The sequence below is a fragment of the Nasonia vitripennis genome, chromosome 5 (assembly GCF_009193385.2).
Source record: "Nasonia vitripennis strain AsymCx chromosome 5, Nvit_psr_1.1, whole genome shotgun sequence".
Lineage (NCBI taxonomy): Eukaryota > Metazoa > Arthropoda > Insecta > Hymenoptera > Pteromalidae > Nasonia > Nasonia vitripennis.
The window spans coordinates 2,175,541-2,193,431 of record NC_045761.1 but is presented as its reverse complement, the minus strand read 5'-3'; the positions used below and the strand labels follow the sequence as shown (position 1 = coordinate 2,193,431).

General features: G+C 43.8%; 3 protein-coding genes across 16 annotated transcripts; 1 reads left to right on the top strand and 2 right to left on the bottom strand.

The window, feature by feature from the left end:
- Window positions 1–25: 25 nt before the first annotated feature.
- On the bottom strand, window positions 26–2,455 carry LOC103315306 (lysosomal acid glucosylceramidase-like). The gene is made up of 8 exons (XM_008203661.3): window positions 2,241–2,455; window positions 1,998–2,096; window positions 1,597–1,915; window positions 1,262–1,524; window positions 747–1,181; window positions 602–681; window positions 251–528; window positions 26–178 (listed from the first exon to the last, which is right to left on the bottom strand). Exons 2-8 carry the CDS (start codon window positions 2,041–2,043, stop codon window positions 70–72), a joined length of 1,530 nt encoding a protein of 509 aa, XP_008201883.2. The 5' UTR covers window positions 2,044–2,096; window positions 2,241–2,455; the 3' UTR covers window positions 26–69.
- Window positions 2,456–2,573: 118 nt separating this feature from the next.
- LOC100122982 (lysosomal acid glucosylceramidase) lies at window positions 2,574–6,381 on the bottom strand. Of its 2 annotated transcripts, XM_031932577.2 has the most exons (8): window positions 6,160–6,381; window positions 4,548–4,632; window positions 4,137–4,455; window positions 3,802–4,064; window positions 3,291–3,728; window positions 3,133–3,212; window positions 2,790–3,067; window positions 2,574–2,715 (listed from the first exon to the last, which is right to left on the bottom strand). In XM_031932577.2, the coding sequence occupies exons 2-8, from the start codon at window positions 4,591–4,593 to the stop codon at window positions 2,607–2,609; spliced, it is 1,533 nt and encodes a 510-aa protein (XP_031788437.1). In that variant the 5' UTR covers window positions 4,594–4,632; window positions 6,160–6,381; the 3' UTR covers window positions 2,574–2,606. The 2 variants fall into 2 exon arrangements, with proteins under 2 accessions (XP_031788437.1, XP_031788436.1); XM_031932576.1 differs by lacking the exon at window positions 6,160–6,381 and having other exon boundaries at window positions 4,548–5,828.
- Window positions 5,990–9,945, top strand: Anxb11 (annexin B11). 13 transcript variants are annotated; one of them, NM_001159990.1, is made up of 8 exons: window positions 5,990–6,081; window positions 6,823–6,884; window positions 7,131–7,859; window positions 8,073–8,249; window positions 8,340–8,544; window positions 8,626–8,778; window positions 8,860–9,215; window positions 9,301–9,945. In NM_001159990.1, exons 2-8 carry the CDS (start codon window positions 6,867–6,869, stop codon window positions 9,349–9,351), a joined length of 1,689 nt encoding a protein of 562 aa, NP_001153462.1. In that variant the 5' UTR covers window positions 5,990–6,081; window positions 6,823–6,866; the 3' UTR covers window positions 9,352–9,945. The 13 variants fall into 13 exon arrangements, with proteins under 13 accessions (NP_001153462.1, NP_001153463.1, XP_031787482.1 ...); XM_031931622.1 differs by lacking the exon at window positions 5,990–6,081 and adding an exon at window positions 6,299–6,431 and having other exon boundaries at window positions 9,301–9,880; XM_031931623.2 differs by lacking the exon at window positions 5,990–6,081 and adding an exon at window positions 6,376–6,529 and having other exon boundaries at window positions 9,301–9,944.
- The last annotated feature ends 7,946 nt before the right edge of the window (window positions 9,946–17,891 follow it).

Genomic DNA, 17,891 nt, shown 5'->3' with positions numbered 1-17,891 from the left:
ATTATTGAGTAATATAAAATTAAAATTCAGGGAAAAAATTGATTTATTAAAAGAAATCATAATAATTATTTACACATCGTACTTGTATATAATAGTATGTACAGAATGTTCTGGCAATTCCACATTTATATTACCATATTTATCATCTATAATCGAAATGCTTTTATTTTGATTGCTCCTGAAAAAAATATGAAATTATATTACCTGCTTTTAGCTCGCTAGTCAATGGCTCATTATGTAAACAACTTACTTATTGAACAAAAGAACAATAATCCGATTATCTTTGGTCTTAAATGCCGTTGTTATAACATTCGTGTCTTTACTATCACTGTGCACCCTGACGGAATTACGAGGCACAAATTTACTAAAATGAGTCGTTACGTAGTACATTGGCTGCTTATAAAAGACATCTTTTTTAGCATCGACGATTATCGGGGCATCAACGTAATTATCTACCCAATTTGGCCCTCCTTGAATATCAAGGGCCAGATTCCAATCGACCCAACCGACTACATAGTGGTTTATATTCTAGAATAAACATCGAACAAATTAGTTATAAATTATTCTCTTTTCATATTTATCGATAATTTTCTCTACAGACCTCAAAGATCTTATCTACTAATTTTTCCGCACGTTTCCACGATCCCAAAATAACTTTAGGATGATCCCATGGGCGATCACCTGCAAAATTATTGAATTGACATTACGTATTAAAAAAAAAACTTATAAAAATTTGGTACACTCACCTATGCAAGCTTCTGTCATCAAAATGAACTTATCTGGCAAGAGATCATGAGTTAAATCAAGTACATTTGCAGGAATAACAGCATCCGAGTACCAGTGCACACCAATACCCTTAACGTATTTTAGAGCTTCGCTATGCCTAACTTTTACGTCAACCATGTACCAAGGTAGTGCTAGTCTTTGGTCGTCAAGCATAAGGATAATTGTGTTATTACTCTTAGATTTTTCTATGCTAGGTCCTAAATTGTTGATGACCCATTTTGATGCAGTGTCCGATGACCAGAACATGCTATTGATTCGAGAAATGATAACCAACGAAGTGAATGGCTCGTTTCCAGTTGAAACGGACCACATTTCTAGTCCATATTTTTGGTATTCTTCCAAAAATTTAACGATATAATCTGCAAAAGTTTGATAGTATTCTTCTCGTAGGTAACCTAGAGAAAACAAATTATTTTAAACACCGCATTAATGTGGACACTTTCATGTTAATTATTGATAAAAATGTCAAAATCACTGAAGCCATTGAATGATTGGACGTTCTTCATCCATGGCGGTGCAGTCCACGCAGCTGATAAAAAGCGAAGGGATGGGTTAATTTCTCGGGCCTTATGCATAAGAGGGATCTTATACTCGGTATCTTCTTTGGCAAGTGAAAAATCTTTCAACTCTGTATCACCAATGGTAGAATCATAAGAATAAGGTCTCGTAGAAAAATCAGACCCGCCTATAGGCACGCGACCAAAATTGTAGTTGCTTCCGTTCGTGCTAAAGTACGAACTAAAATCGAATACTTTAATAATATTGAACGTTAGAAAATGTGTATCGATATACTCAATCAAAGAATTTTACTTCATTAAATTGTCTTGAGTTCCTTGACTAAGACTTTTGATGTTAATGCAAGCTGAGTCAGTGAAAGCACCGCCGAATCCTTCCATATTTTGATACAGCTTATTGGAATCGATACGGACCGTATATCCATTTTTAGGTTCACTATCAATTTTTCCGTCGGTGCGATTAAGTCTCTGTCCACTTTTGCTCGTAGCATACCATATGAATTCGCCTTTACCTGGTGATTTAGGATCGGGATAGTTGTCACAATATGTGGAGTTGCATTCGCAAACTATACTGTCGGATCCAAAATTGACTGGTTTGCAGTCTTGAGCGATGACTGTAAATTATAAAAAAATAATTTGTAGTCATTGTGTATTAGCAGTTTAAAACACGAAAAATGTTGAATCAACTGATATTACCTGCAGCACTGCATAAAACAACCAATATTGCCGTAAACTTGAACATTTTAGAGACAACTAAAGAGAATATTTTTGCTACGTTTTCCTCATGAAGTCATTCTAGCAAGACACAAATAACATTTTATCAGAAGGGACTATATTTTTAAGTTCTTTATCATCAGCTTTATATATGAATCATCTTTAAAAACCACCTTTTTGTATAAACAAAATATATATAAAATAAAATAATACTGTTCACATTACCTGTAAGAAGACTACCGTACGTACTCTACCAAACATTGATTGGAGAGCAACTACTTCGCTCAAAAGAATTGCCGCGATTTTTGTTATTTATCTTATCTAATCGAGAAATGTATACCACATAATCGCGTGAAATATAAATAAGTTTCAAATCACACATACATAAATCTATAAACAAGGTCATCATAAAATATACTTATAGTTCTTGACATTGCGATCGACTTCAGAATTCGGCGCTAACGAGGAAAAGCATAATCATCTTTGCACAAATAGTTTACTGAGACGGAATAAAAATTCGCTTTGAAAAAGTTATCGTACACATAAGCAACTTTCAACTATTATTTAAAAATAGGAAATTTATTTTTATGTTTATGCATCATAATTGTACAAAATTGTATGTACAGAATTTTCAGTCAATTCCACGTTTATGCTGCCAACTTTTTCATCTACAATCGAAATACTCTTCTTTTTGTTACTTCTAAAAAAGGTAATGAAATTTATTATACTGTCACCTCATATGCCTCAACCACTAATTTTATAAAAAATACTTACTTGTTGAACAAAAGAACAATTACTTTATAATCGCCAGTCTTGAACGCTGTTGCTATAACATTCTTGTCTTCACTATTAGTGTGTACCCTGACAGAATTGCGAGGCACAAATTTACTAAAATGAGTCGTTACGTAGTACATTGGCTGCTTATAAAAGACATCTTTTTCATCATCAACGATTATCGGGGCATCAACGTAGTTATCTACCCAATTTGGCCCTCCTTGAAGATCAAGGGCCAGATTCCAATCGACCCAACCGACTACATGATGGTTTATGTTCTAGAATATTCATCAAACAAATTAGATTTTACTTTTTATACGTATGAACAAATTGTCATACAGACCTCAAAGATCTTATCTACTATTTCTTCCGCACGTTGCCACGATCCCAAATTAACTTTGGGATAAACCCATGGGCGATCACCTGAAAACGAATTGAATTGTCGTGAACGTATTTAAGCAAATAATGGATAAATATTCGTAAACATTTTTGTACACTCACCTACGCAAGCCTCTGTCATCAAAATAAACTTATCTGGCAAGAGATCATGAGTTAAATCAAGTACACTTGCAGGAATAACAGTATCCGTATACCAGTGCACGGCAATACCCTTAACGTATTTTAGAGCTTCGCTATGCCAAATTTTTACGTCAACCATGTACCAAGGTAGCGCTACTCTATTATCGTCAAGCATAAGGATAATTGTATTATTACTTTTCGATTGCTCTATGCTAGGCCCTAAATTGTTGATGACCCATTTACAGGCATTCCCTGGTGACCAAAACATGTTATTTATTTTGCTAAAAATGAGCAACAATGCATTGAATGGCTCATTTCCCGCTGAGACAGCCCACATGTCCAGTCCGTAACTTTTATATGTTTCTAAAAACTTAACAATGTAATCTGCGTAAGTTTGGTAATATTCTTCTAACAAATAACCTATAAAATTAGGAGAATAGCGGTTATTACGAAATTCGTGAATGAATTATAGGAAAAAATCAATTATACTTACTGAATCCTACAAATATTTTCCTGTTCTTCATCCATGGTGGTGCAGTCCACGCAGCTGATAAAAAGCGAAGGGATGGGTTAATTTTCCGGGCCTTTTGCATAAGCGGGATCTTATACTCGGTGTCTTCTTTGGCAAGTGAGAAATCTTTTAACTCTTTATCACCGGGGGTAGAATCATAAGAATAAGGTCTCGTAGAAAAATCTGACCCGCCTATAGGCACGCGACCAAAATTGTAGTTGCTTCCGTTCGTGCTAAAGTACGAACTAAAATCGAATTTTTTAATGATATTGAACGTTTAAAAATGTTTATCGATTTACTTAATCAGAAGACTTTACTTCATTAAATTGTCTTGAGTTTCTTGACTAAGACTTTTGATGTTGATACAAGCTGAGTCAGTGAAAGCACCGCCGAATCCTTCCATATTTTGATACAGCTTATTGGAATCGATACGGACCGTTAATCCATTTTTAGGTCGACTATCAATTTTTCCGTCGGTGCGATTAAGTCTCTGTCCACTTTTACTCGTGACATACCATATGAATTCGCCTTCACTTGGTGGTTTAGGATCGGGATAGTTGTCACAATATGTGGAGTTGCATTCGCAAACTATACTGTCGGATCCAAAATTGACTGGTTTGCAGTCTTGAGCGATGACTGTGAATAATGCAAAATATTTAATTATTTTGTTGTACCACACAAATATTTTCTAAAATGCAATAGGTACATTATTTGTGAGTATTTCTTACCTGTAGCACAATACAAGGCAACAATTATCCAAGTAATCTTCGACATTTTTTTAAGCTACTGAATCTTGAATCTTGATATATCTTCCTAATACCGTGTAACGAGCTCAAATTAAAAGCGTGGCTAACAAGCCAGATAGGGCATCGCATTAATGTTCTCGAAAACGACAAACTTATCACGCGACATTTGGACGACACGCGACGCGTCGACGCATTAATTAAGTTAAGTTGGCATTAGTATGTATGGGTAACGCGTCAAATTTACCGGGTGACCTCATGCGTCTGCACTAGTACGCTATATTTACAATCGCGCAAAATAAAGCACACCTACAATAGACTTGCACACACTCGACAACACATCGATGCATTAATTGGCAAAAATAGACGAGCGAGTCAGCTCGACGATCTGCGCTATGTCTATATGTGCGAAAAAACCGCGCGAGATTCGAAGTCTGAGATGAGTCTGATGACTAATGCCTATGTACGTATACTGCAGATGCAGGTGATTGGACTGAAGATTAAGATGGAGTCGATGACGCGCGCTCTCATTCCAAGAATGTATATATACGTGTACGTTGGGAGACCACGCGTGACGGCTGGATCTCGCGCGACTCTACGTCATCGGAGTAGGCCTGATGCACGTTGTGCGACAGGTGTGTTTTTTTGCTTAATAGGCTACGCTTTCGATGATTAATCGTTATTTTTGGAGTCTTCCTTATTACGGTTTTGTGTGAGGCTTCGCGGTTACATTTACATCTTTATTATTATGGTACGCTCGCGCTGGAATTTGTCATTTTGTTTGAACACGTTGTGTCGGTTTGAATATCTCGCTTCTATTTGCATTCGAATAATTTGAAATCACGCGCAATCTGTTCGGAAATCGATTTCGACTTTCTTCCTCGATGAATCCGCGCAGTATCTTGTTTACGTTCTGATGCAATGTGCATGATTCATACTACTTTCTGATTCATTTTCCCGCGACGAGTTCATTAGCCTAATTACATTATAATATTTTCCGTTTATTATACTACAGTTCACGTATTTTAATTGCTCACAGCATAACGGTTCGTGTGCCAGTAGATAAAGACCGAGTTGTCAAGACACTATCAAAATGTCTAATATGACACTGCTAATCGGCACAATTATCATGAATTTTAACTAGCAAAAGACCCGCTTATCTGTCGAATGAAAAATTGCGAAAATTTAAGCCAGTATGATAGACACGGGAAAATAAAAATGTTCCCGTCTCGCAACAGTGCGGCGAAAGAAAAAACACACTTCCATCAACAATGCGCGCGCGGACACGCAATACATGTTTTCCCGTCATCAGCGACGGTCCTGATACAAGGTATTTCCAACTGTCTCTCTCCTCCTCCCTGTGGATTTCCCCCTACTCCTTCCCGCTCCAGCGTGAAAGGTTTCCTAGCGGCTCGCGATGACGTGGCATTACGCGAGTTGCAGTCTATCAGTGTAGTTCGCGCGCAACAGTCGTTTGGCTAACCCACGGATTGCCGGTAACGAGACAATAAGTAATCAGGTGAGAAACTCTCGGTTCTCCGTATATTTAGCTATTTTTAAACGCAGTTCGATCGTACACACACGCATATATACTCACCTTTCGGCGGAGTCACGTGACGCGGAGATTCCCAGAGCAGCCGATATAAGCCGGGTGTATATTTAGAAAGCCGCTCGTTTCTTCACCGGTTGAACGCTCTGACGTCTTTGTGTACCCGGGGGTACTTATACACTTGCATCAGCGTGTGTGTTCGTAGGCATATATCTTCGACTCCGACGTTAATATAAGGCCGCGCGGCCAACTGCGATTCGTCATTGACTCTGCGAACGCGCTAGTGTGCAGTGCAGCTCTCGCGCTACCTTCGAAGAACTGTAAATACCTACTTAATTTGCGTTTGAGTACATTTTCGTTGTAGCAGTGAGCATCAACGTGTGTGCATATAGACTGCGGACAACGTTGAATTTTTGACGTACGTCGCGACGATACGACGCGCTGGTGCAGCTTGTGTTTTATTATTTCGCGTTGTACTAACCGCATTGCGAAATTCAGCCTCACTTGATACAGTACTATACTTATACAGTACGGGTTTTTTCCAGCTGGGTGTGACGCGCAGTTTATTTTTTGTGCTCTTATCGAAGTGTCTTACTTAAGAGTATTAATTCGAATTTTTCGCGTTATTTCGATCTCGTATACGCGCTTTCATTCTTTCGCGTTAAGGTTGCGTAAAGCTGAGTGTAAATAAAGTGAATTGATTTGTTGCAGATTGCTTTGTAATACACCCAGAGAGAAGGAAGACGGTCATCATCATGAGTTACGGATACCAAGTGAGTATTTTAAATATTCAAATTTGTGTTCAGATCAAGTCGGGTTTAACATAGATTATAGAATGGAACATTGATCTTTCAATAGTTTGTAGAAGTATATTTAGAAATCATTTGTGAGTTACTTTAATGCTCTATAGAAATAAAAAAAGATACCGACAACTTTTCTAATTAGTTATGCTTTGTGTGAAAATTTACTCATTGTTATTTTTGCACTTTTTTGCACTCCTTGACGCTGTCGAACAAAAGGGCCCACCAGTGGCACCATTCCCAGGACAAAAACCACCGACCTCTTTCGGACTTCCTCCAGGAACACCCTCCGCTCCCCCTAGTGCTCCGCCCTACTCCCAGCCACCAACATCTTTTGGAATGCCTCAGCCTTTTTCTCCATATCCAACTAGCTTCCAGTCACAGCCCCAGCCACCACAGTCATCGCCATACCCTAACATGGGTGGACAGTCGATGCCGCTACCTCAAAGCAGTATGCCTTATCCTGGCCAAAGCTTCCCTCCTTCACATCCTGGATATGGTCACATGACCACAACACAGCAGCAAACATATCCTCCACAACAACCACCACAACACCAGCCCTACCCCATGCAACCACAGCAGCCTTATCCATCTCACCCTATGTCCCAGCCTCAGCAACCATACCCATCACAACCACAGCGTCAGTCTTACCCTTCACAACCACCTCATCAACAACCGTATCCATCTCATCCCATGTCTCAGCCACAGCAGCCATACCCTTCGCAACAGCCACACAATCCCAGCTATAATTCTGGATCAGGCTTGTATCCTAATTTAAGTGGCTTAGAAAGACCAGATCCTACTGTGCCTCCTATGCAAAATAGTGGCTCTTCTCCTTACCAGGGCGGAGGCTATTCTCGGGGTCAGGGTAATAGAGGAAGCTTTAGTTATGGAGGATCTGCACCATATAGTGCAGCGGCCCCTCGAAAGACTCCAGCTCAGGCTAAGGTGAGAGCAGAGAGAGTTTGAGTGAAAAGATTAACCATTTTAGTAATCACATCTGTTTCTTTTTTCACGTCATTTAAATTTATCACCAACATTGAATAAAACTGATGAATTGAAATAACAGCTGTCCCATCAAATCGTTTTACATTCATTATAGATTTAAAAAAATTTTTTTCTTCATTATAAATTCACTTATGAATTATTTTCTTGTTCCAGCTTTCTCCGACAGTTGTCGCTGCACCGGACTTTGATCCAAGAGCTGATGCTGAGATTCTGCGAAAAGCAATGAAGGGTTTTGGAACTGATGAAAAGGCTCTTATTCAAGTTCTGGCCAATCGCACAAACTTGCAACGTCAAGAGATTGAAATACAGTTTAAGACACTGTATGGAAAGGTATAGTATCCAATTTTATTTTAACTTAATAATAAAAAGACTTTTGATGGTTGGAATATTGAAAAAATAACTGTTATGTTGCTTAAATAGGAACTAGTCAAGGATCTTAAATCCGAAACTTCTGGAAACTTTGAAAAGCTGCTTGTAGCTATGATGAGACCTTTACCACAATACTATGCCAAGGAATTACACGACGCCATGAGTGGCATTGGTACAGATGAATGTGTTCTCATTGAAGTTCTGTGTACCATGTCAAATCACGAGATTCGCGTGATTAAGCAAGCTTACGAAGCTAGTAAGTTCATATTGCTTCTTATTGCTATTATGTTTCTTTTTATAAAATTATACTCACAGAATGTATTTTAAAATATTTTAGTGTATGGAACGCCTTTGGAGGAAGAATTGAGATCAGACACTTCTGGAAACTTTGAGCGACTTATGGTTTCACTTTGTTGTGCTAACAGAGACGAATCGTTTGAAGTTGATCCTGCTGCTGCAGCAAATGATGCTAGAGAACTTCTTCAAGCTGGTTGGTTTTTCAGCGCATTAATTGGTTCTTAGTCGATTGGAATGGTTCAAACTCTAATATACATTTTTTTTTCATTTACAGGAGAGCTTCGTTTTGGAACGGATGAATCAGTATTCAATGCAATTCTTGTTTCAAGAAATGCTGCTCAATTGAGACAAATCTTTGCAGAGTATCAAAATATTACTGGTCACGATATCGAGCAGGCTATTGAGAATGAATTTTCTGGCGATGTCAAGAAAGGCTTGCTTGCTATCGTAAAGTGTGTGAAAAATCGGGCTGGATTCTTTGCTGAACAACTTTATAAGAGTATGAAAGGTGCTGGCACCAATGACCGACGTCTTATTCGATTAGTTGTGACACGTTCCGAAATAGATATGGGAGAAATCAAGCAAGTTTTCCAGCAGATGTATGGTGAAAGTTTGGAAGACTGTATCTCGGTAAGAAATTTGATACATTATCGATCGTCTCAATTGCTCAATTTAAAAAGACGGAGTAATAACGTGGTATACTTTTTACTTGCAGGGTGATTGTTCTGGACACTACAAAAAGTGCCTTCTTGCCTTGATCAACTAAGTCAGTATTGTTCGCTTTAAAACTTCATCATCACACTTCGCATTTATTCATTGTTCAAGATTTCCAAAACCAGAATCTCTTGTTATGTTTTTCATTTTATTACGCAAAATCACATTTTATATTGAAACAACGGTTGCACGTGTTTGATTACATCGGTATCGGTTGGCAAACAAATATGAAAGTATATACGCCTAAATATGAAATGTTCCTAACTGTACAAGAGTACCGTCCATTTTTTTTTAATGAATCTCAAGAGAGTTATAATATTTTATTGCTATATATGTCAAGCATAAACGTGTGTTATCGAAAGTGCCAATGTCAATTCTGTGAATCGACTACCCGTTACGTATATTCGAAAAGATTATTTTTTTGCAATCTTGTTGTACACGCGCGTGCTTGCTAAAATCAAAATGTGTCTTACTATACAGCTATATTGATGTGTTAACGAACAAATGTATGCATAGTATATTATGAAGCCATCAATTAGGTAATAAAAAAACTTGTGGCCTAAGAAGCAAATGTTAATTTATCTGCGTTGTATCGTCATTTTTCTTTTATAAACTTTGTAAATAAATAATTATTTATTTAACATACTAAAACGTTGTTCGTTTATTGCGAAACTCCCACTTATCAGCAGCCGATGAAAATGTACCGCGAGTACAGTTTTCTGAATTATCAGCTTCAGCGCGTACGCTATACCGTTTAGAGGTAAGCAGCGAGAATGTCGATTTCCTCATTACCGAGGCGCAGAAAAAATCAGAAGATGGCCAAACAGCTCGATATTCAAGTGACAAGCGTTTCATCACTGAAGATAATGTTTTCTAATCGTCGCTAATCTCATTGGAAGGAAATGATCGATTGTTCAACAGAAAGCACGATCGTAAAAATTCGACAGTATCAATGATCTAAATCTCAACAATTTATAAAATTTCCGATAAAAAAACACGCAGTCGTGTACTTACGCGAAGAAACGTCGCACGAAAGCCAATAGAATTTCCGGAAATTCCAGATTCCATTGTAAGGTCATCAACTAATCGGCAAATCAAGCGATAAACAAGTCTAATGGACATCGGTTAATCCGCTAATCGCATAGCAGACCTCTGCGACCAATCGACGAGAAGACAATACGGGAGAGAGCAAGTGAAAAACGAAAGTGAGTACTTACGCATCGCAGAGAGGGAGAGGGTAAGCGAGAGGAAAAGGGGTGAGAGAGAGAGAGAGAAGCCCGAGGGGTAGAGTAGGGAAACTAGACTCTCTCACTTAAGGCTAAACATCTTAACTACCAATTAATTTGCCGGAATTAATTTAATCTGCCGCAATATAAGCAGACGAGATCCATTTTGTGGCCTGCACGTATATAGCGCGCTTGTATACGTGTATATATATATATACACACACCTTGCCCCGCTCGCGCTTCTGCATGCTCGGCCGCCGGTCACGAGTGCCACTCGATCCTGGAATTCGATTTTTATTCATTCATTTGTCTTTTGTTTTCCAGTTCGATTTGCCTATTCTTCGAACTAGTCTCGCAAACCGCGATCGCTTTGATTGAAACTGTATATACGCGGAAATGGGCGATTCGAAAATCTAGCCGCGAAAAAAAGAACAGCGAAAATTATCCGTAGCCTGCAAGACACGCGCATCGGCGCAGAGTAGGTGTCTATATAGGAGGGCGATCCCCGCTACAGCTCGGGCTCATTGAAGATATAGTGTATATTAAAAGACGTTTCGGCATAGCTCCCGGGGGAGACGAGGCGCGCGCGGCCGATCATACGAATGGGCGCATTTCTCGCGGCGCCGGGATTTGGGAGGCAGCCAGTCCACTTTCTCGATCCTATAGACACACACACACACACAGACACACACAGAGGGAGCAGCTCTCTGACACCGATATCATGCGCGCGCGAGCGATCTTTATAGAGGCTCAGCCGATCATCGCCCCTCGCGCTCCGTCTATATATATATACGTGTACCTGTGTGTATAGCTCGATGTTCCTCCTCGAAACTTTGATTTATCGAGATTACTTGCGACTCAACTTTCCGCGGAGTGGGCTCCGTTGAATTTTTTTCTTCTTTCATCTCGCGAGTGCCGGTATATAGTAATGGACAGCGACGCAGGCCGCTGATGACGCGGAGATGCGGCCCGTGATCCATCATCGCGGTAATCTCGCCGAATTACGCGGGTTCGTGAAATTTTTGCGCAGTCGATGATATTCCAATCAGCGTAATCAGGCTCATGCGAGAAGCGAGAATTTCCAAATCTCTTTCTCTCAGTCCGGTCTCGGGAAGCTCCGTATAAGCTTTCTCTCTCTCTCTCACTATATGTATCTCTCGGCGTACAGCATTTCGCGCTCGTACAGAGAGAGAGAGAGAGAGAGAGAGAGAGAGAGAGAGAGAGAGGCGGCCAGGAGGTTATTCCCCGGGGGTGGATGGGCCGGAGCGCAACGTATATATCTATGTACATAACGTGCCTAGCTGGTGTGTGTGCTCGGAGCAGCAGCAGCTCGAAGGGACCGAATCTCTCTCTCTCTCTCTCTCTCTCGCTCTCATACAGTGTCTCTCTACAGGTTGGCGTATAGGGGCGGCACGACGGCGCGGGGTAGTGCAGTTTCGTGTTGGCATTACTCTTGATTTCCGTGGTGACGCCGAGCTTCGCTCGTTCTCTCTCTCTCTCTCTCTCTCTCTCTCTCACTCGCTGCTATCCAGCTCCCTCTCGCTCTTTCACTTTCCCTCGTCTCTGGCTGCCGCTGCTGCTGTTGCAACGCTTTTATCTCGCTTTCTGCCGGTGCTATACCCGCACACTGTCTTGCGCGCGTGGGCTGATATGCCGCTCCGCAAAGGCGAGGTATGCAGCCGAGCGCGCGCTTGTATATTGATCGAAAATTTCAACCCCCCCCCCCGCCCCCCGCGAGTAATTGCATAAAAAGTGGGTTATATCGGATCTTTTTTTCATTCATCGCTTCGTATAATCAGCCGTTTCCAAAATAAGAAGAATCTCTCCTCCCAACTGGCAGCGTTGTATTTATACACCGAAATGCGAAGCTCTTATTCGAGCGCGGGCCACTGAGATCCGAGGAGGTTCTCTCTTCACTCAGCCCTCTCTCAGCTCCATATCCAGTCCCTCGCTCCGGATTCGTCCGGCGTCTTTGTTTTCTTTCTGTCTTCCGCCTGCGCAGGACATATCTCTTCCTCCTCACTCTTTCTTTTTCGTACACCCATACCTACAGCCAGCTCGACTCGGCGATTTTTATCCTTTATCGTTATTAAACTCGAAGTCGCCGAATCGAGAGATTGAATTTTCTCCGCTGGAAACGCGAGAATTAAGATCGGCCCAGTAAATATCGAGGCAGCTCGCTCTCGCGATACAGTATACAGCGAGCGGCCGTAAACCAGGACATTAAATTTTATAATATTGCGCGCGAGCTAGAGTTCCGCTCCACCCACTTTGCAATCTCCTCTCTCTCTCTCTCTCTCTCTCTCTCTCTCTCTCTCTCTCTCTCTCTCTCTCTCTCTCTCTCTCTCTCTCGCTCGGTCTGTTCTCGGCGCGCGGATATACACAGCTCCCTCTCTGCGCTGCGCTCTGGCTCTTTCGCAAGGGGAAGCGAGCTTTTATTGGCTATTTACAGAGGAAATGGCCTCTAAATTAACTGCAGACTGTCCGGATCACTGCGCCAGCCAGCCAGCCTATATATCGAGAAGCGGCGGCGGTTATATGAACGCGAGCGCGCGTCCCGAAAGTCACGGCGGGAGTGATAGGGCTGTCGACTCATTCACTTTTTACGGGGCGCGAGCTGTCTTTTTATTTTTCATCTCTCTCTCTCTCTCTCTTTTTCGTCTGTCCCCTACGTTATACCTGATGTGACGGTGGTTTTAGCTTTATATAATAAATTTTTTCCTCTCGCTCCGTACATCGCGGATCATTGATTGATATTGCGCTTCGGTGTCTGTTTTTCAGATTAATGGCCGGGCCGAAAGCGATCTCGGAAACACGGCTATACTTTTAAAGGATCGTCATTATTCTCGCATCCTGCTTATGTCTCGCGGCAAGACGGCCGGTGTGTGCTCGGGTTATGCATTTTTCCGCCGCATCCGGTATAACCGCAGTGCAGATAGTGTATCAATAATCGCAGCTTTCAATCATTCACCGCGCGCGGCTATTTATACAAAAAGCGCCTCGGTCTAGACTCCGCAGCGACGAGGCGTTGAAACGGCGCGTAAACAAACAAGCCCGTAGTGTATAGCGAAGCGCAGATAAAATCAGCGCGCGCCCAGCGTGAGATTAGGGAAATTCAATTGCCGATGACGTTGCTCGCGTCGTCGTCACCGGCAGTGTAAAGCCCCCGAGTATCTCAATTAGTTTTGGGCCACGCGCCGACACGTGTCGCGCTGTATACTATGGGTCTAAGACCGTCGAGCTGGTAGTAGGTGTGTCGAGCCCCCCCCCCCCCCGCCCCTGTTGTACACAGAATTTCATTGCGTCGTTCTGGAAATCGCTCGAGGAATGCTGCAAGGGCGGAAGCTTTGCACGGGACTTTGACTTTGATTCGCCGAGACAGACAGCGTGACTCTTTTTGCATTCGATCACCGATGCTCGATTATCAAAACAATAAGAGAAAAAACGTTCGAGGCCGAATAACCGCTGCGCTATACATAGCGAAAGCCCCTAAATTCAAATGAGTCCATCGTGCACTGGCAGTATAGCAGCGGCGAATAAACGTGTTTTACACGCGTAAAACGCGCCTAAGATCACGGGGGGACATATGTCCGGGGCGGCCGCACGAGGATGTGTATAAATAGGTATATGGGCTATAGATTACGCGCGGCGCAGCGCTCGTCCTGCGTACGCACAACATATTAACGGCTTAGCCGATAAGCCTTTTATATTACATTTTTCCCTCCGCACGGGCTCTCGTAATCCAATGCGGGGAGGGGTAGAGCTGACCCATGACACAAGGGCGCCGACGTCTAGTCGAGCAGCTCTATATATAAAGATATCCGTGCGTATATAGAGCCGAGGCTGCAGGTTCATTTTCGGCTGTACTTTTTCGCTCGCTTTAATCGTCGCTTTTCCGCAAAATTACTCCCGCGATCGACTATTACACTCGTCGTAACCGGCCGTCGAACGGCCCATAAAATCTGAAAAATCATCGCCGGCGCATTGTTGCGAGTGTGAGTCGATTTAACGGCGCTAATGCACGGCCTTTCAGAATACACAGCGCCACACGACGCGGGTAAAGAGAAGAAAAGGAAGAAGAGCATCGCACGCGATCGCGGCTCGTGGCCGCAATTAAGCCGAATGACTGACCGAGGCGTCGCTCGTAAACACGCGTTGTTATATATCGATCACAGGGGCGTAACTTAAAGCGCTTCGAGGGCTGGCTTCAGCAGTGCGGAGAGTTAATTTCCCACCGCGCGCATATACTGGACATATATCTCTTTCGAAAAACTTGCCGGATCTAGTCCAATACTTTCTCGCCTAGTCCAATTTGTCCCGAAGCTCTGATCTCGGTGCGGCGCGCGATAAAAATTCAAAGCCAAGTCGCTCGGCTCTCTCATATACATGCGCAAATAAGGAGGCGATAAATCTCGAGCGCTGATCTGCGGCGCCTCGGACTCGCGATGCGGTAAATCTCGCCACGTTCTAGCAGTAAGTCGGAACTTCATCCGGAGAAATCCACTTGTGACGAGTTTTAAAACGCTCTTCGCTCTCACATCGCGGTACACGTGTATGTATATAGATAATCTGCTAAGACCCTCGAGGCTCGAGCGCACGTACAGGCCGCTTGTTTCACATTTCTCGTTCTCTCTCTCTCTCTCTCTCTCTCTCTCTCTCTCTCTCTCTCTCCTCGTAATTTTCCGCTGTGTGACGCGCGAGTCTCTCGTTATTCAGGATCGAGCGCACAGTAGCAGAGACTTCGCGGCTATTTACGATCGCGGCGCGCGGCGCTGATAAAGATGCGCGCGGATCGCGAGACAGATTTGCGGGCCGGATTTGCCGCAGCGTAAGGTTTTTCCTTCGAATTTTCGGCGTAGCTAAACTCGGGGGGTCCGTTATTTACCCGAGTGTCGCGCGCGTCAAGCTATACACCTATACTCGCTGGGCGAAGAGGGGGGGGGGGGAGAGCTTGCGCGCAGCGAGGGAGAGCTACAACATGATTTAGATATCGCCTGCTCTCGCGCGGTAATCAATTTCCATTAGGAGTCTCTCTCGGTGTGCGAGGTCCGCAGAGAGATAAAGAAGAAGAAGAAGAAGCCGCGAGGGCGGCCGAAAAGAGAGAACGAAGACGGAAAAGCTCGACGGACGCTGGAAAGAGAGAGAGAGAGAGAGAGGGGGGGGGAGAATCCCAAGGAGGATGCTGCTACTGTTGATTCCGAGTAATTATGTCCGACGCGCGGCGGCGGCGGTGGGATTTAATGAAAGTCTCTCTCGCGTGCGCGCTATGTGTACACTTTTCTCCGACGGCGCGTATATTTGGAAAAACAAAGCATACCTCGCAAGCTCTCTCACGAGGAATATGCAATAAGGGCTACATACCGCTGTATACACGCGGCGGGGATAGAGAAAGAGAGCGAGCGGCAAAGTTGCTGCGGCAGCCGCGAGGGCGTAAGACGGGAAAATTGAAAAACTTCCCGGATGAAATTGTCCCAACTTGCCGAAAGCAGCGCTGCTATCTTTTACAGCGTGTGTCCGGCCTGCGCGCGCGCGCGCGCGGACCCTCTTCGTCTTCCGGAACTCTTCTCTTCCTCTCCTTCTTCTCTCTTTCTCTAAAAACTAATTAAACTTTGAGTGAACCGGTGTTGCCGCCGCTGCCGACGGAGCTTTGCATGGAGCGGCAAAGAAGAGAGGAAAGTCGCAAGTTCGCAGGGGCGGTTATACCTGCAGCGAATCGCTATAAGCCAGAAATTTATATATAACGATGTATATCAAACCCTGAAATTAATACACGGCCCGTCGACTCGCATAATCTCGAGTATACCTGCAGTATTTTTTCTCGTATTCGCAGCGGCACGCACGCGCGTCCCTCCTTAGCACGTGCCTTTCGCCCACGTCTTCTTGTCGCACGCGCAGCGCACCTCTTTGAAGCCCCTATATACACCGAGCCGCACGCGCCGAAAGACCGAGCGAGAGAGCAGGTAAAATTATTACATTCTAGAGGGGGGGATACACTGCACAGAGCGTCGGGGAAATTAGGCACTCGCGCATGCTTTCATTAGACGGCAGCGGCGCGTATACGAGCGCGAGTGGTTCAATATAGCCGCGCGAAACCGCCCGCTGTATAATATCTGCGCGTATACAGACAGACAGAGTGGGGGGGGGGGGAGGGTGGCCACTTGCTCTCGACTCTCCGCGAGTGCTTCATTTGCGAGGAAAGCCGAGTGCCGACCATATCTCGCATTCCGCTCGGCAACGAGTCGAATAACTCGCCAGCTCGCTGTGCTGTACTCTGGCAGGCTTCGATTTTCCGAAATCATATTCGATGCAGCGCGTGTACGCATCCCGCCGCGCTTCGGATCGCGGATGCGTTTTTTTTTTTTTCGTTTCGAGCGTTACAACGCGATGGAATTTCGAAGGCCTGTTTTGCCGCTGATGGTGCAACTAGTGTAGGAATTTGCCGATTCGGGGGTAATGCTTTGTGCGCGATATCAATCATCCATGGCTTGTTTTTCCGCGATGGATATTGTATACGAATAGCTCTATCGGTGTTCACATACGTTCTGATGTTTCTCAGAAGCTCCGAGCCTGCATAATACACGATATAACGCCTCGCGCTTCGAAACCCGACGCGCTCAGCCTGCAAAAAAGCTGGACGAGCAAACGAACGTTATAAGAAAATGCGAAGCACTCGAAACATCGGGGACATTCGTACGCATATTCGAATGGTTCGAGTGGCGCGCTCGCGCACACATGACTATATCGCGCTGCAGCCACGTAGGAGCTGGCAGCCCAGGTATTCCGGTGTCTGTTATGCTCTGCGCGCGGCGAGCGCTTCCCAACTTTGTAAACACAAATTCCCACAAATTGGAGAACATTGAATGGAGCTAACAACCTAACAAAGACACGCTGCGATTTCGCATTTTCAAGGATCGCTTTATGAAAAAAAGGAGGATCTCGCGATTCGAAACGTCGGGCGTATGATGCATCGACGAGTGCTGAAGGTCTAATTCATCGCTGGGCGTTGTAGAGCAAAAGGACGATCCGCTCCCAATTATCAAACGAAAGAGAGTAGTTCCAGCCGCCCGGAGGCATTCACGCGCGCGCGCACAGTCGTCGCCTGCATTCGACATATTGTCAATTTACCATCGGCGGGCGCGCGCTCGCGTCTCGTCTACAGCTCTGTGTTTAAAATCGATTGCGCCCAGAGACACTGGCAGTTGCCCTGATGCGGTGTCGGCTATCCCGAGGCGTTTGTTGGCTTTTTTTTTTTTATCGCAGCCTCGATTTGTAAGCGCGACGAATCGGTTGATTTTCGTGTCGTAATTTTTCCGAGAAGCGGCCCGATATGCGCGAGTGGAATTCTCCATCGGTCCTTCGCTTTGGA

Coding starts and splice junctions, on each gene's coding strand:
- LOC103315306 (XM_008203661.3), bottom strand. CDS start 2,043: ATGTTCAAGTTTACGGCAATATTGGTTGTTTTATGCAGTGCTGCAG. Junction 1,916..1,997: donor TGTTTTATGCAGTGCTGCAG/GTAATATCAGTT, acceptor TATAATTTACAG/TCATCGCTCAAGACTGCAAA. Junction 1,182..1,261: donor CCAATCATTCAATGGCTTCA/GTGATTTTGACA, acceptor TGTTTTCTCTAG/GTTACCTACGAGAAGAATAC.
- LOC100122982 (XM_031932577.2), bottom strand. CDS start 4,593: ATGTCGAAGATTACTTGGATAATTGTTGCCTTGTATTGTGCTACAG. Junction 3,729..3,801: donor GAAAATATTTGTAGGATTCA/GTAAGTATAATT, acceptor CTAATTTTATAG/GTTATTTGTTAGAAGAATAT. Junction 3,213..3,290: donor GATGACAGAGGCTTGCGTAG/GTGAGTGTACAA, acceptor ATTCGTTTTCAG/GTGATCGCCCATGGGTTTAT.
- Anxb11 (NM_001159990.1), top strand. Junction 7,860..8,072: donor AGACTCCAGCTCAGGCTAAG/GTGAGAGCAGAG, acceptor TTCTTGTTCCAG/CTTTCTCCGACAGTTGTCGC. Junction 8,250..8,339: donor TTAAGACACTGTATGGAAAG/GTATAGTATCCA, acceptor TTGCTTAAATAG/GAACTAGTCAAGGATCTTAA.